This window comes from Gasterosteus aculeatus, chromosome 1, assembly GCF_964276395.1.
Source record: "Gasterosteus aculeatus chromosome 1, fGasAcu3.hap1.1, whole genome shotgun sequence".
NCBI lineage: Eukaryota > Metazoa > Chordata > Actinopteri > Perciformes > Gasterosteidae > Gasterosteus > Gasterosteus aculeatus.
Genome location: NC_135688.1, coordinates 11,445,461 through 11,461,617, shown reverse-complemented (window position 1 = coordinate 11,461,617; position 16,157 = coordinate 11,445,461). Strand labels below are relative to the sequence as shown.

The 16,157-nt window shown below is 43.8% G+C and overlaps 1 protein-coding gene across 1 annotated transcript; it reads left to right on the top strand.

The window, feature by feature from the left end:
* The first annotated feature begins 706 nt into the window (after positions 1 to 706).
* Positions 707 to 16,015, top strand: dhx36 (DEAH (Asp-Glu-Ala-His) box polypeptide 36). Its single transcript, XM_040176889.2, has 26 exons — positions 707 to 1,150; positions 1,796 to 1,953; positions 2,046 to 2,147; positions 2,286 to 2,496; positions 3,074 to 3,112; positions 3,209 to 3,379; positions 3,574 to 3,653; positions 4,740 to 4,814; positions 5,967 to 6,133; positions 6,245 to 6,326; positions 6,432 to 6,572; positions 6,924 to 7,029; positions 8,975 to 9,062; positions 9,733 to 9,788; positions 9,903 to 9,967; positions 10,518 to 10,661; positions 10,953 to 11,070; positions 11,734 to 11,832; positions 12,358 to 12,531; positions 12,693 to 12,779; positions 12,865 to 12,948; positions 13,072 to 13,171; positions 13,301 to 13,388; positions 13,872 to 13,992; positions 15,255 to 15,407; positions 15,483 to 16,015. The coding sequence occupies exons 1-26, from the start codon at positions 899 to 901 to the stop codon at positions 15,711 to 15,713; spliced, it is 3,192 nt and encodes a 1,063-aa protein (XP_040032823.2). The 5' UTR covers positions 707 to 898; the 3' UTR covers positions 15,714 to 16,015.
* The last annotated feature ends 142 nt before the right edge of the window (positions 16,016 to 16,157 follow it).

Genomic DNA, 16,157 nt, shown 5'->3' with positions numbered 1-16,157 from the left:
TCATTAATTTTTTATAAACATGAGCTCGACGCTTTCTAGCAGTCTAGCTGTCATAGCAGATCATTTTCATTTGTCTGTAACCTTTAAGGTCCGAACAACGCGTCATTCCCTGATGTTCCGCTGAGCGAAGCAGCAGGATGACCCCATTACAGCAGTTACATTGGCAGCGTATATTCCCTGGTGTGGATTTATGGAGCCTTAGGAGCCTGAATTATTTCTCCCCCAATTTTTGCTTCTTCAGTGTTCTGTATATAGAAGTGTTCAAAATAGACATAAGAATGATTAGATTCGCTTGGTGAGCAGACATGTCAGGGGTTTGGGTTTGGGTCTGGTGAGTAAATAGATAAATATAATATATATATATATATATATATATATAATTTTGTCAAACAACCAGAACAATACAACCGTATAATAAAAGACACCAGAAAAACACGCATGATAGAAAACCCATGCTACACAAAGACAAAGAACAAAGAAAGAAAAAGAGTTCAAAATATTTTGAGAAATACCCTATTGTTGTTATAGCCTATAACAACTGAAGAAAAGGGTATAACAATATGGGCTTTTTTTGATTGAGGAGAATTTAACATAAAAGTTTCATGGCTAAGTTAAAAAAACATGGTAAAGAAATTGGTTACCACCACATCCCAAAACCACAATTTGAACAACCAATCACAGAGCGGCGCCACGACCGTATGAGGCAGCTGGAAATCGTTGATGACGTCGTTTCTGTGCGACATGCAGACCGAATCGAACAAGCAGCATACGAAGGTGTAGCGACGTTAGCATTACCTAACTAGCTAACGTTGCAAGTCATCTTAAACTTAACGGTTAACGGATATTAACGGAAGGTTTTTAGCATTCGGCGACGCGGCCGCTTGTTTCCGACAGCGGAATGAGTTCTGGATATGGCGGTCGAGGAGGGAGAAGAGGCAGAGGAGGAGGTCGAGGATACAGAGATGGAAGCAGAGAAAGATCGGACAGAAGAGGCGGAGGAGGGTCGAGTGGACACGGTAACGACTTCGACAAGGACCAAGGCGGAGGTGAACGACTGGACCGCCCTCCGCCTCACCTGAAGGGACGTGAGATTGGACTGTGGTACGCGAAGTTCGGCGCCGTGAGGAGGAAGCAGGGGGACCGGAGATCGGTATGGATTGGGTTTGTTTTCATGCACTTGCGCATTGCTTTGATTAGAACGCCAGGTTGGGCCTCGGGTTAGAAAGAGGGATGAGGACCCTCGGCACAGATACACGTCTGAGGACCTTATGTGACAGCCGGGTGATGGTTCCCGATTTAACCGACCCATTAACGTGGCGCATTCTGGTTTGATTGGAAGATGGTTTAAAGTGTGCAGGTATTATCCACCCACGTTTTAGGGCATTATCCTGCAGAGAGGTGCCACCTATATCCTGACCCATGTTATAGATAATGGCCTAAACGATATGCACATTTTACACTTTAACTGCATCACGTTGTTTGATCAGAGCAGATTAGACATTTGTTGACTTCATTTACTGGGTTTTGAATGGGCATCTAAGGTCTGAGGGAGACGGAACTGGTTTCCACCATTACAGCAATCCAACGGTATCTTGGTAAATGGCTTAGATGTTAGAATAGAAGTTGGATGGTGCTAAAAGAGCAGACAATTCGTCAGTCACCACTGAAATGCCACTGTTCACATATCCGAGGGATTCTTCAATGGTATAAAGTAAAATGGGGTACACAACTGGTTTGAATGAACAGATTTGTTCTGGTTTAACTGCAAGCTTTCCCCTTTCCGTGTCATGTGCAGCGGGCGGTGGTCCAGATGGATGAGGCCAGAGAACAGCATATTACCAAGCTGCTCAGCTCTGTCCAAAGTGATCGCCCTGGTCCATGGAGAGATTACAACGATATCAGAGCCTCTACGTCTAACAGCCGGCCTACGGCTGCAAGAAGCAGCGGTCATTGGTGAGAACCGTTTATATAGCTATTGTGTTTGAGACATGCACCGTGTAATTTAGGCGTGCCCAATAAAATGTCACTCTAACTTCTTTATGCAGTTACTTTGACGGGGAAATGTCTGAAGAGGATAAACAGAAGATTGAGTTGAAATCTGAGGAAGAGGAGGAAGACGTTACAGCAGGCCAGAAGACATCGCAACGGTAACTTTGCAAACAAAAAGGGTACCCCGCCTCAAAAATATAGTTGGTGCTCCACGACGCAATCTCACAACAACTGATATTGTGTAGTGATCCACCGTAACGTGGATATTTACGCAATTTAAATGTTTTTCCATTCAGTCACTTCCCCCGTGCAGCTGTTAAAGATGAGGCTCCAGACGCGTGGGATGAAGAAGAGCCGCAAGAAAAGGAGGAAAAAGAGATGCTGAGGAGGAAGGACAAGGACCTGGATTTCCTATTCCAGGAAGTAGCCAGAGACAACTCACTTGATGAACGCTTAGAGAGAGATCTTCAGAGCAAGAAATCCGATACCAAGTACAAAGAAATGCTGGTGAGCAGACACACTAGTATCAAGTTCATTATGTTAGTGTAGAGATTATCTGTGTCTATAAATATCAACCTGTCCACAGCACCAGACCTTTGTTTTTTTGATGCCCAACCTAATTTATATATTTTAAATAGAAGGGATACTCTCCAATTGAAAAAGTTACTTGATTACTTCTGTGTGGAAGATTTCGGTTCTAAAGCAAAAACAGCAACAAGATCTGAGATTTTTAGGTCAACAGTTAATGGATCTGAATAGTTTAGTTTAAGACTATAATTTAGAGTGGGTGGTAAACATGGTGAATAATATCTCACAGGGAATGTCACATATATAATATTTTGGTAAATGTTTTTTAAATGAATTTACATAGCAGATACGTAAACCTATACCATATATACTTATATATACGTATATACTTATACGTATACCACTGTACAGAATGTAGTTTGTAAGATTTAAGTAAGGGATGTTTTAGGAAGTAGAAACTGAACCCATCACTAAGCTTTAAAAAGAAAGAATGTTTGCTCTTCATTTTAATGTTTTTCTTGAATCTAAACAATTTTCTTTCCCATTCTTCCCCCAGAAATTCAGAGAGAAACTACCATCTTATGGCAAAAAAGAGGTCTGTGTTTGATTCCACTTCCTTCCTCATCGTTATTCATTCTGCTAAATGAAATCCGGTCTTTCCTCTCATCTGCTTCCATCTCTCTGTACCCAGGAGCTGGTTGAGCTTATCAACTCGAACCGTGTGCTGGTGGTGAGCGGGGAAACTGGGTGTGGAAAGACCACTCAGGTTACCCAGTTCATCCTGGATGACTACATCAACAGAGGCGTTGGCTCCGTGTGTCGTGTGGTCTGCACGCAGCCGCGTCGCATCAGTGCCATCTCGGTATGTACCCTGGTTGTCAGCTCCCACTATGTTGGATTCTCTGTTGCTTTGTGCACATCAAGGATAGAGGTGGTTGCAATGTTGTGTGACGTCATGTTTGAGGGCTGCCTTTGTCCTCTCCTGCACTGGTCATATGGATATTCTTTTACAATGACGATCGTGTTCTTCAATGCGTTGTGCGCACTCCCTCTCAGGTGGCGGAGCGTGTAGCAGCCGAAAGAGCAGAAAGTGTAGGAAATGGAAATTCTTGTGGTTACCAAATCCGACTGCAGAGGTAAGCGAGTCTCTTTCCACAAAGTAAATCGACATGACTGATGCCACGGCAGAAGCTGGGAGAACCTCTTTAGGAGCCACCATTGTTGTTAAAACCAACCGTCCTCTTTGTGGTGCCTCGCACACCCCCACAGGCCACAGTTGAGAGACAAAAAATGTGTCTCTAACTGATGATTTTTTTTTAGGAATATTGCAGTTTAGTTTCTAATACTGCAAGAGCTTTCATCAGTGGGCCCAAGTGAGCTTAATCACCATTGTTTTATGTCATTCAGTGATGTATATAAGACTTGAAACAAGATTCGTAGTAGCCTATTACACTAACAACAAACGTTTGAGTTTTTTAAAAGGTGAATGACTGGAGCTTTATTATTATTATTATTATTAGCTTATTTATTAGAGATTTGTACAGCGATTTGATCAACGAATAGACAAAGAGAAGCAAAAATAGATAAACAAAGATGAAACATCAAGAGAAAGCCAGCGGGCAGCTTCTTCTCCTAATCTACACAAAATGGTGTAAAACCTTTTGTGGTCATCGTCAAACTGGACCCACGGCCCTGTATTCTCTTTCTAGGGTTATGAAAAAAGACTAAATTGGCATGCATAGAATAAGGGCAGGAAAACTGGTCCGTGTGTGTGTGTTTATATAAAAATAAGTCTTTTTAATATTGCTTTTCAATGGAGAAACAAAGTACAATAAGAACATTGTTTGAACACTAGCCCCTGTTACAAACTATTACATCACTTGCAGGACCAGTCAAAGGTTTGGACATATTTTGTGTGTGCGAACATTTGACTGGTACTCTATTCAACCGTGTCCTCTCTTCTGTGTACATCCTGAGCATCAATATATTGCTGCTTTGAAATAATCTTTGATCAGCTAATTTAAGAAAGAAAGGTGTTGAATCCTGAAATGGAAAAGGAAGGTGTCAATTTTGGAAATACAATGATGTCTTATACAGTCACATACATCAAGTAGGAAAATTAACAAAGACATTTGAGACTCATTCTGGTATTCTTGTCTTACTTTGTGTCCTAAAGGAAATAACTATTTTTTTCTCCTTTTTTTCCCGCTTCTATTGCTCAGCCGGTTACCACGGAAACAAGGTTCAATCCTGTACTGTACGACAGGCATTATTCTTCAGTGGCTTCGCTCAGACCCGTAAGTCTCCCCCCAGCCCTGCTTCCTCATCCTAATCACATCTTCTCCCTGCAGTTCTTCTTCACTGCTTTTCCCCCTTTTGTCTCTTTTTGTTGCAACTGTCCTTCCTCCAGATTTGCAATTCCATCGGCGTCACTCTGTTTTATCCTCATTGATTTGGGGTTGACTGTCTGCCGTCTGTGGATGCAGCATTAGCATGGGTCCCCATTCTCATAGGCGGAGAAATGAAAGAAGACACACACACACACACACACACACACACACACACACACACACAGAGCTTCTGTTGACTCATCCCTGCAGCCTCATTGCATTCTGAGTGTCTAACCACAGAGGCAAAGTGAAAGTGCCATCTTATCTTGTTGTCTTGCTTCATGGTCACTTCAGAGTTTGCACTACACTCTACACCACTCCAGTCGTCTGGTGCAGCTTTTTGACATTCAGGTGTATTCACGCAGCAGTTTACTTACCAGGTGACAGTTGCATGCTCTGCAGCTATGTTTACACTTTCCGTATCCAGCCATTAAGTGATTCATTTGTATTTTCAGTTCCACAGAGCCTTTTAACTCATTATTAATAGTAGTTGTACAGAAGGAACATAACTCTGTTCTTGTTGCAAAGAGCACATATCTAAATATGTAAGATTTAGATGCGGCATTTGAAAAGTGACTAATTATAGCTACTGACTAAAAGATGTAAAAATACAAATAATTTGCACTTGCGTTTCATGTTTCAAGAATCATGTAAAGGAAAAAAAAGAGACACAATACGACAAGGCGAGAAGGCCTTTCTTGCCAGAAGTGTTAAATACAAACATACAGGACAAAAAATAATGAGGACATACGCATTGCATTCCAAATTCCATACCGTTTCTTTTAGTACATACAAAAAATGCCCATACAAAGTATGTTTTGTTGCATTCTGTAAGCCTCTGTGCAGTGGATTGGGGGTCCGAATAGTCAGGAAAGCATGCTGGCTTTATTCCTGCAAAAAGCTGTAGGATGCACATGGACACATTAGTTATCGTCATATTGGAGCAAACTTAATATTGTATTAGTATTATAACAGTATTGTGATATGGGTATTGGAATGCACAGAGCGACCCAAACTGAAATCAACAACTGACTAATACATTTTCTCTTATTCTGTCAGGTTATTGTCCACCATCAGCCATCTGGTGTTGGACGAGATCCACGAGAGGAACCTGCAATCTGACGTTTTGCTCGTCATCGTGAAGAACATACTCACCCTTCGAGATGACCTCAAGATCATACTCATGAGTGCCACGCTCAACGCAGAGAAGTTTTCCAAATATTTCAGTATGTAGCTCCCCGAATGACAAACCAACGTTTGTTCAGCACTGATCTGGCAAATTAATTATTTAGGGTTGTTTCTGCCTCTCATCTACTTTCCCTGCGTCAAACCTTAAGACAACTGCGCAATGATCCACATCCCCGGTCTGACGTTCCCAGTCGAGGAGTTCCTGCTCGAGGACATCGTGGAGATGACTAGGTAGAATGACCGCACACCAAAATCCAAGCGGAACCACACCCTCTTTTTTTTTTTTTTTTTTTGTTCCAATGGGGTCTGATATAAACTGGCTGGTCCGTCTGCCAGGTATTCTCCCCAGAATCAGGACCGCCGCCCGTCAAGGAAGAGAGGCTTTTGGCAGGGGCGCAACTCCAGGCCTGAGAAGGAGGAGAAAGAGGCGGAGTACAAGGAGAGCTGGCCCACTTATGCACGCACGCTGCAGGGCAGGTGAGTTGGGGAGAACAGCGGCCTCTGGGTCAATGGAGGATTTGGATTTGCCACATTTGCGTCGGAACATTTGACCATTTAATTGATTTGTGACGTAAACGCGAAATCGTATACATCTCAATTAAAGTGTTGTGCCCAAGTGGCTGAAGTAAAAAAAAGGGCATAGCAAATGGGCTATAAAAACACGGCAACAACTGTAATGTATTGCCACATAGTGTTGGTCTCAACACATTTCCATCTACAGTATAAGTGTTATTTGGCGCCAGAGTTAGTATTTTTGACGATTGCTTTGCTGAGCGGCAGTACGATGGGTTGTTAATTCATTCGTTGTTCGTACCCCGTGTTTTACAGATACTCTGACAACACTATCGAGACACTGGAGATGTTGGACGATGACGACAAGATTGACCTGGAGCTGATCCTGGCTCTGATTCGCCATATTGTGCTCAAAGAGGAGGTGAGTGACGTGTGCCAGATGACTTTAGTTGGATTTCTTCAATTATCATTACGTTGGAAAGCTCGCAGCATTTGCATCACAGACGCTTGTCACTCACACTGGATTTCTATTCACGGACTCGACGAGTTCCAGACGTTTCGATGGTAAGACGGGTTGGCAGAGCAGCGCTCCATTAGGAACATGGCTCCAGATCAGGTAAAGGGGACTTACAAAAACTCTCAAAAGCAGAGAGGCACAGCACACTGATAGGTGGAGCAGATGGACGGAACAGGACGGCTACCTTTCAAATACGGAGCAACGTTAGATCAGAGGAAATAACAGTGAATCTGGCAGCAGATCTGTGCTAATGAGCGATCGAGCAGATGCTCTTCTGATGCACATCCGTTCCCTTCCTTTCCATTCCAAAATGTTTTTTCTTTCTTTCATTTTTCTTATGTTTTTCTTTCAACAGTTTCCAGTTAGAGGTCAGTGCCAACACGTGGGAAAACAAAGCTGCACAATGAAACCCTTTCTCACAAGCAAAAGCATTCAGCGTGGGCTTTTGTCACTTTTAAAAGCGGGGGCAAGGGTGCAAATCAAGTGCCTCAATGGAAGAAAAACAATTAATACAGCTCTTTTTTTTCTTCTTTTTTTTTCTTCTTTTAGTAGTTAGTTTGTGTGAGAGAGAAACAGGAAAAACAGTCAGGCCCGAGAGTGAGATGTGACTAACACAGTCAGACAGAATGATTATCCTTTCCCCTATGAAGCCCCATCTCTATCAGTCACGGCCACCCTGAGCCCGTCGACCAGCCAATTCACCGCGCGGTCGACCAACCGTCAAAAGGGAGACACTTGATTCTCGGTGACAGCGTTACGAAACGCGGATACGGGCCGTCGGACGGGCCTTCACTGTGATGATTGGTTAATTATGTCTCACGAGTTCATGGTTAGACGCCAAGCGGGGTGACATAAAGGCACTAATGAACGCCTGCTGGGTAGAAGTGTGTGTGTGCGTGTGCGTGTGCGTGCGCGCGTGGTCCAACGCTACAGAGCTTTCTGTGCCGTTTGATTTTTAGTTGGAGGAAAACTCCGCTGCTTTGCACTGCATGTGTGTGAACATGTGTTTTTGTCAGGTTGGAACTTGGCACAGCGCCTGCATCGCTTTCCTCCCCCTTTCTTTTACACACGCACATTCGTGCATGGGAATTAACAGACCCGTATCTAGTCCCAAGTGGGTGCCAGTGAGCATCGGTAATCATAATTAGCTCTAAATAAGACTTTCTTAAGACCCAGAACTTCATCTCTCCTTCCTGTGAGGAAATGGAGTTATTTTAGATCAGCTTAATATTATCCTGACTATAATGTTTGTTTAATTTGGGTTTTTCACTTTGCAAAGTAGCCTTGCCAGAGACTTTCCGCTTTTTGATATTCTACAAAAGCTGGATTTTGCTCTGATTTTAAAATGTAGAGCTTCTAAACATTATTATTTTGTCTTTAGTTCAAATCTAATCTACCAACCTTTTTAGTATGGTTCATATAGCTCTTTGATTATGAGTAGTTTTAATAGAAATATAATTCATATCTTCGCTGCTACAATAATACAACTGCCCCGTATCCATCACTAGTTTCATCCATTTTATCATCATGTGAAGTAGTTTTTCTGTTTGAGGGGCTTTACGTTAAGTGCTCATCCATCCCGTTGTCGGAGGAGGACAATGTCGTTCTCATTACGGTGTTGGCAGGCAAAGTCGGGGGCCTGTCATGTGACTGAATGTGGGTGATTTGAGCTCCGGGCGAGTCGTCTCCGTCTCCCTGGACTCACCGAGGACAGTTGACACCTCGCTCACTTGGCTAAATCCTGGTTTCCCCGGCTGATTTGTTTGTGTTGGCAGTTTGTTCCATGTTGTATTTTCTCATATGAAAGCCTGCTGTTTTATTGTGTGGCGTTCATGTGTTTGTCTGACAGGACGGAGCCATCTTGGTCTTCCTTCCTGGCTGGGACAACATCAGCGGTCTCAACGACCTACTGGTGGCTCAGGAGATGTTCCGATCAGGTACACGAGTGGGTTTGAAAACATGTGACATGAAAGTACCTTGTAGGAATACTTATTCTTGTTTTTGATTTAAAAGAATAAGAATAATTGTAATCCATCACCTTTCAAAAATCTTTTTTACTTGTGTAAACTGGGAGGCAATTTACACGATGAGCTTGTTTTTTGTGCCTCACTTAAATCAGAGTATTTAGCATAATTATGTTACTAGTTTGGACTGTATTTGGTTTTTGAGGAATTGGGAACATTTTCTTCTGTTCCATTGATAATGGAAATAGTTGTCAGCTGCCCCAGTGTGATGTGAAAATGTGTTCACATTTTTATACTCCTACAAATCAAATATTTCTTTAAGCGAGAATGAGCGTGTATATAATTAATGAATTTACATTGAAGTGAAACAACCAGAGGACTTTTATTAGTCATAAAACATCATTAAATGGTATTTTTATTATTGAATATGTATATTGTATTTTTCTGTCCATATTAAATAACAAAGTACGTTTGTTGGCATAGTTGAGCAAATGGGGCTGGATGGTTTGCGGGAAATTCAGGGTTACATTGGTTGGACATTATTGTTAAGCTTCCCACGCTAGCATCTTGTATCAAGATAGTATCTTGTGTTGGCCAATGGTTCTTTGTTTTAATTTCCCTTTTGTGTCCCGTTGTATTTCAGACCGGTTCGTGATCATCCCTTTGCACTCCCTCATGCCTACGGTTAACCAGACGCAGGTAAGCATCCTTCTGTCTCTCTAACATGTCTCTCTTTCTCAGTCTGCCAATTGTCCCGCTTCGCTTCCTTTGCAATATCAGAAAAGTCCTAACTTGTGTTTCCTCTCACCTCAGGTGTTCAAAAGACCGCCTCCGGGAGTTAGAAAGATTGTGATTGCTACCAATATAGCAGAGACCAGGTATGTGGATTGAGTTTGTGTGTGTGTGTGTGTGTGTGTGTGTGTGTGTGTATGCATTTATTTTGTGCAACTTCTTTACGAACGTCCTTCAAGAATTTCTTGGGCTGTTACTTCTTGTAAGTCGGGGAAAATAGAATAAAAAGAAGAAATGATGAGTCCCAGTCAGTGGTGCGTGTGTGTGCGCCTGTGTGTAACCAGTGCAATGCAGCCGCTCCAAGTCATTATTATGCAAAAAAAGATTTGGGGCCCATTAGCATACATTTTGTGGATTGATTTTGGACACCGTAATCTCGGATGGAGACTAAAGAGTCCGGCAATTTTGTAAGTGCATTCACGAAGCATCGCGCACGCACAAACTGAGCAATTTCTGAAGTTGCTGTCACTCCCCTCACATCACTCCACTAAATATAGACTCTAAATCTACCAGAGGGGCTACATTATGTTTTGACACTGAATGATTGCATGTGAGTCTTAGCTGAGGCTTCTTCACAGACTGCTTTGAAGATTTGATTTTCTCTCTCTTCTCGCCTCTCTCTCCGCTTCCTCACAGCATCACCATAGATGACGTCGTTTACGTGATTGATGGAGGCAAGATCAAGGAGACCAACTTTGACACCAACAACAACATCAGCACCATGACGGCGGAGTGGGTGAGCCTGGCCAACGCCAAACAGAGGAAGGGGCGCGCTGGCAGGTATGTGCATGGATTAAAGCTTCCTGTCAGTCTTTCCCCATCTGCCCGCTCCTTCCTGCCTTCCCATCTGTAAGCCCCGTGGAAATGCAAAGCGCGGTCACTCGCAGGGTGTTTCCAGTGTGTGACTCCAGACGTCTGTTCTGCTAGCGAGGCTCAATTAGCAGGAGCTGCTCACCGAGTCAAGTTGCACCAAATTGGTTTTAAATGACGCTCTCATCACAGGACTGATGTAGCGTATTTTCTTTTTCCTCCCCTCTCTGTCCCACTCCCTTATTCTGTGCATCTACCCAGAGTGTGTCCAGGGAAGTGCTATCACCTGTACAATGGCCTCAGGGCCAGCCTGCTGGACGCTTACCAATTACCCGAAATCATGAGGACACCACTGGAGGAGCTCTGCCTGCAGATCAAGGTGATCTATGCTGAGAGAAAGACTGACGGAGAGAGACGACCAGCTGTTGTTGTCTGGGAGTGGAGATGACGACTGGATTGGCGTGATTGTGTTTAGTGAGTGCAGGAGGGGCTTGTGTTGAATTACAGCCTCTCCTGCCTAATATGACTGACTCGTGCTCTTTTGCTCTCAAGCTTATTTGCGTCCGTTTTTTGTCAAAAACGTTAATCACTGCTCTTCTGTGGCTCTTTCTCTTGCGTGAACAGGCGCTTTCTTCTTTAGTGGCTCACCATTATTTTCCCTGCTCTCTTTTTTTTTTTTAAATCCTCATTCCTCACTCAGACATAATTCAGCCCATGCTAATGGAACATTAAGCCAAAGTTCACTCAGCTGTAGCTTCTGCAATGATTGTTCTCGCCACTATTTGTATTGGTTATACATTCGGGTGGTCGTCGCCCGCTACTTCAGTTGGTTGTTTTTGAAGCTAGTGGGTGAGAGGAGGACTAATGCACCAGACTGTCCTTAAGGTAAGAGTGTTTCTAATGCACATCAGCCATCAGCCATGACGAGCAAAAACTGCAAATGCCCTCAGTTCAATGCTACAAATGACAAGCGGTCAAACCAAGATACAAAGTAGTTGCACGCTTTTGTTGATAAATGTAAAATGTCATGTGTGCCGCCTAGATTTTGAAGCTCGGGTCCATCGCGCAATTCTTGGAGAAATCCCTGGACCCCCCCACTACAAAGGCCATCAACCTGGCCATCAAGAACCTCACGGGCCTGGTAAGAAAGTGAAGATCATTTGTTTTTAATTATAATCGGGTTAAGAACAAATCAGAAACAGCAAGCTGGCTGCAACTAACTATTAGTTGTATTATCAGTTTATTTTTTGCTGGCAAAGAAACAGACATATTGGAGGGAAAAGTTGGACGAACAGAAACAACCTCTTGCCTGAGCATGTGGTTTCAAGGTCTCCTAACTAGAAGTATTTTTAACAAATCTGCTAGTTCCAAGGTTTCTTATCCTCCCAAGTGTCTGAAGTAGGTTGAATGAAAAATGAATGCATTTAACAATATAAAGCATGATAATTATTTCATGCTAGCAAGGTTAAAACAACCTGACCGTAACAAATCTCGGATAAGTTGCATTGGAGAGCTTTCAAACGCCTTAATCAATAGATCTTTTTTTCTGCTTTATACTTTAGAATATTAATTCCTTATTTTCAAAAAAATGGTGTGTTTTGTTCTAGATGACTAAAAAATATGTGATTTTTTTCTTTTCTTTTTTCCTCACTATTTTGTGTGCTAGAACGCCCTGGACCGTTCAGAGAACCTGACGGCGCTGGGTTTCCACCTGGCTCGCCTGCCCGTGGAGCCTCACATTGGCAAACTCATCCTGTTTGGAGCTCTGCTGGGCTGCCTCGACCCCGTCCTGACCATCGCCGCTTCACTCAGCTTCAAAGACCCTTTCTTCATCCCCCTGGTAGGGCACTGAAATCACACACATAAAAGCTTGCGTCTGCAGCGACACACGTGCACACTGCTGCAGCGACACACGTGCACACTGCTGCGCTCTGCCGCTTTCTTCTTCTTCCATCGCAGAGAAGGACTCGAAGGAATATTAAATGCATTCGTCTTTCTCAGGGCAAAGAGAAGATGGCGGATATGAGGAGAAGGACCCTGTCCAGAAACTCCAAGAGTGACCACCTCACTATCGTCAACGCCTTCCAGGTAGGACGTCTCCCATCGGTCAACGCCGTCCTTAGTCTCGGTCTAGTGTATGATTTCATGTTGTTATAATCCAACCGTTCGCCAGGGCTGGGAGGAAGCCAAACACAGTGGAGCCAGGTACGAGAGGGAGTACTGCTGGGACAACTTCCTGTCCGCCAACACACTCCAGGTGAGCCAGTCTGATTTAGCAGTGTTTTTGGTGAAAACCCTGTTACATGTTTGAGTTGCCTCCTGCCTGGCCAGACAAGGACCTGCAGCCTTTATAGAAGCAATTTGTCTCTTTGTCTTTCAGATGCTGCACAACATGAAGGGTCAGTTTGCTGAGCATCTTATGCATACAGGCTTTATCAGCAGCAGGGATCCCAAAGACCCCAAATCCAATGTTAATTCAGGTAACTAAAAATCAACTGGTTGTGATGCAACTCCAAAAATACTCTTTTCTTATGGATCTCAAAACAAGACGATCTGGCAGTAATAAGACTCCTTTTTCAATTCCTCGAACTCTCACTTCCTTCCATCAGACAATGAGAAGTTGATCAAGGCGGTGATTGTAGCCGGTCTGTACCCGAAGGTGGCAACGATCAGACCTTCCCGCTGCAAGAAGGCCGGGTGAGTCCAACAATTCAATGAGCGGACGAACGGGAAAAGGGCTGAAAACTAAACCATTTTCAGAGAAGTGCACAATCATTCACATTGAACTTTTGATCGAAAGTTGTCCCCTACACTACAATATGTCCTCACACACCTCTCAGGTCAGATCAATGCAGTCGTGCATAAAACTGGCCTCGGGCCGCTGTCATGGGCAACGGCTGTTATGGCTGAGCAAAGAGAAAACCACACGCACAACAGGGAGACGGACACACACACTGACTCGCAGTGGGCCCGGCGCTTTTGTTTGTCTCTCAGCGACAGTTTTAGCCATTTGAAATCTGTGTTTTTAATGACGAGAATTTCTTTCCTCATTTTCCCCCCCTTACCATGATCTGTTTCCCCTGGTTTTCTACTTATCGAGATAACGGTTCATTAATTGTTTTGACCAACGTATGCAAGCCAGACAAAAACACGCGCACTCTCATATCTCCCCGTTGTCAGGGTCAAGGCGTACACCCAAGCTGATGGAAAGGTGGTCATCCACCCGAAGTCGGTCAACGCCGAAGAGACGGAGTTTAACTACACGTGGCTCGTCTACCACCTCAAGATGAGAACGAGCAGTGTGAGTAGGCGAGTGGACGTGCAATGCGCACCGTTTCAACAATGCTGCATGAACGTTGTTTTTTACTTTCAAGTGCGTATTGCAACATCTTGTTGATTCTGTATTTTCCCCCTGAAGAGTGTGAGTGGAAAGAAGGAGCAGCGGTTTATTTCAGCTTTTCTCTGAATGAATATTTGATTAAAACGCTGCCCTTTTAACTCTCCCTCAAAGGCGCTTGTGCTTCAAAGCGCAATGTGAGAGGTAAAACGGTCAATGCAGCTCCTGACTGGCGTCTCTCCATCTTTTTCTTTTTTTCTACATATAGAATTCTTTTTTTTCACCTCTGCGTTCCCATTGCCTCCCTTCAGTCCATTTATCTTTCTTCTTTGTGGATGTTACCTCTCGGCAGAAAAACACCTTTCATGTCAGTCTGTTTGGTTTGCCTTGGGTTTATGAAAAGAGAGGTTTTTGCTGGTGCATTATTAATTCCATCATTTAATGTTTTATTTGTGTCGTTTAAGTGATTTTGTCCTCCAATGGGTCCAATATAAAAGGAGGTTATTCGGAGATTGCCAGCTTGTCGAGGTCATCTGTTTACTAAGTGAGAGAGAAGGAAGCAAAATGTCCGGGGAAGGAAAGCCAGTTGTGACGTTGAATTTGACGCACTTCCATTACACATTCATGGGGCAAAGGCAGTTGTCCTTACTCGCCCCCTCCCCATAAATTCCTTTCCCTTACGCGAACACTAATTTTTTTTTTTTTACCTCTGTCTTCTGCTCGTAGCCATTGAGACCTCTATGGCTTTAGTCCTGAGCCGTTTTTGTGAGTGTGCAACTACTCAACAAACAACTTAAGCAATTTCATCAATAATACTGCACATTGCAGCATCGTTGTTCAACATTTTATCCCGCTTTGAAATAGGGATAATCTATCACTCCTGTGTTCTGTCTAAATACTTTGATTTATGTAAAACATTATACTATTCTTTATAAAAATAAAAAAAAACGTTCTAGCAGCACTCCGTTGATTTTAGGAAGGCAAATTGACGGAAACTGTGAAATTCACAGACGGGGCAAGATGACATTTCTCTTGACACCGGAGGCACTGAAACACATTTGGAACTGGCACAGCCTCTGTGCACTAATGGGACACTTTCAGCCCACACCGCAGGATAGCTGTCGGCCACGGTGTGTCATAATGATCCCGCTCGCCGACCGGGTAAGCGTGTTTGTCGTCAAGCTCCTGTCGCCGTGCGTTAGCGACATCTCTCTGCGTGTCCTCAGATCTTCCTCTACGACTGCACCGAGGTGTCCCCGTTCTCGCTGCTGTTCTTCGGCGGAGACATCACCATCCAGAAGGACGAGGACCAGGAGACCATCGCCGTCGACCAGTGGATCGTCTTCAGGTCCCCGGCCCGCATAGCTCACCTCGTCAAAGTAAGCGCAGGACACACACTGGTCCGAAAAACAGCTGTTTAGATGCGTTGTCACTGACCTTCGCCTTTCCAACAGAGCTTAAAGAAAGAGCTGGATTCTCTGCTCGAGGAGAAGATCCGCAACCCCGCTCCCGTGGACTGGCAAGACCGCCAGTCCAAAGACTGTGCCGTCATCACGGCCATCATAGACCTCATCACCACCCAGGAGAAGCCCACCGGCGGCGCCAAGGGCTACGGCCAAACGTGGGCGTCGGCCCCGAGAGGACAGCACACCCGCTTCGATGATGAGGACGACGAGGACGATTAGCTGCGGCCCGGTTTTAAGGCTGGCTTTGAGGAGAAGAGCCTTGAAAATAAATTGCGGCACGTTTTGGTCTGTTGGGATATTTGACAACCAGCTGGTGCTTCTAAAAAATAAAAACCCGAACGAAATACTACCGGAGAATATAACGTACTTAAATCACTCACTGTAAATGTAGTTTATTGGCATTTGCAAGGACAAATCTGTCCAATATTCAATCCAGTCAGTAGCCATTTTGTTCAGTTTGGATGAACCTTCCTTCTTTTTCCGTCACAAAATGCACAATAAAGAAAAGGTCAATGATAAAACACCACCGCACTCTGCTTTTAGTGAGATGGAATTTACAAAACAATAAATATTGCTCTAAAATATATCCAGCTTTATTATCGAAAAAAATGATCTCTTATAACAGGAGAGCAGCATTTACTCCAATTTTAGAGGGATTACTCA

Bases quoted from the DNA above. Each gene is read 5' to 3' on its own strand.
- dhx36 (XM_040176889.2), top strand. From the start codon at position 899: ATGAGTTCTGGATATGGCGGTCGAGGAGGGAGAAGAGGCAGAGGAGGA. The intron at 6,327-6,431 runs GTAGAATGACCG...TCCGTCTGCCAG, and splicing joins GACATCGTGGAGATGACTAG to GTATTCTCCCCAGAATCAGG. The intron at 13,172-13,300 runs GTAACTAAAAAT...TCCTTCCATCAG, and splicing joins CAAATCCAATGTTAATTCAG to ACAATGAGAAGTTGATCAAG.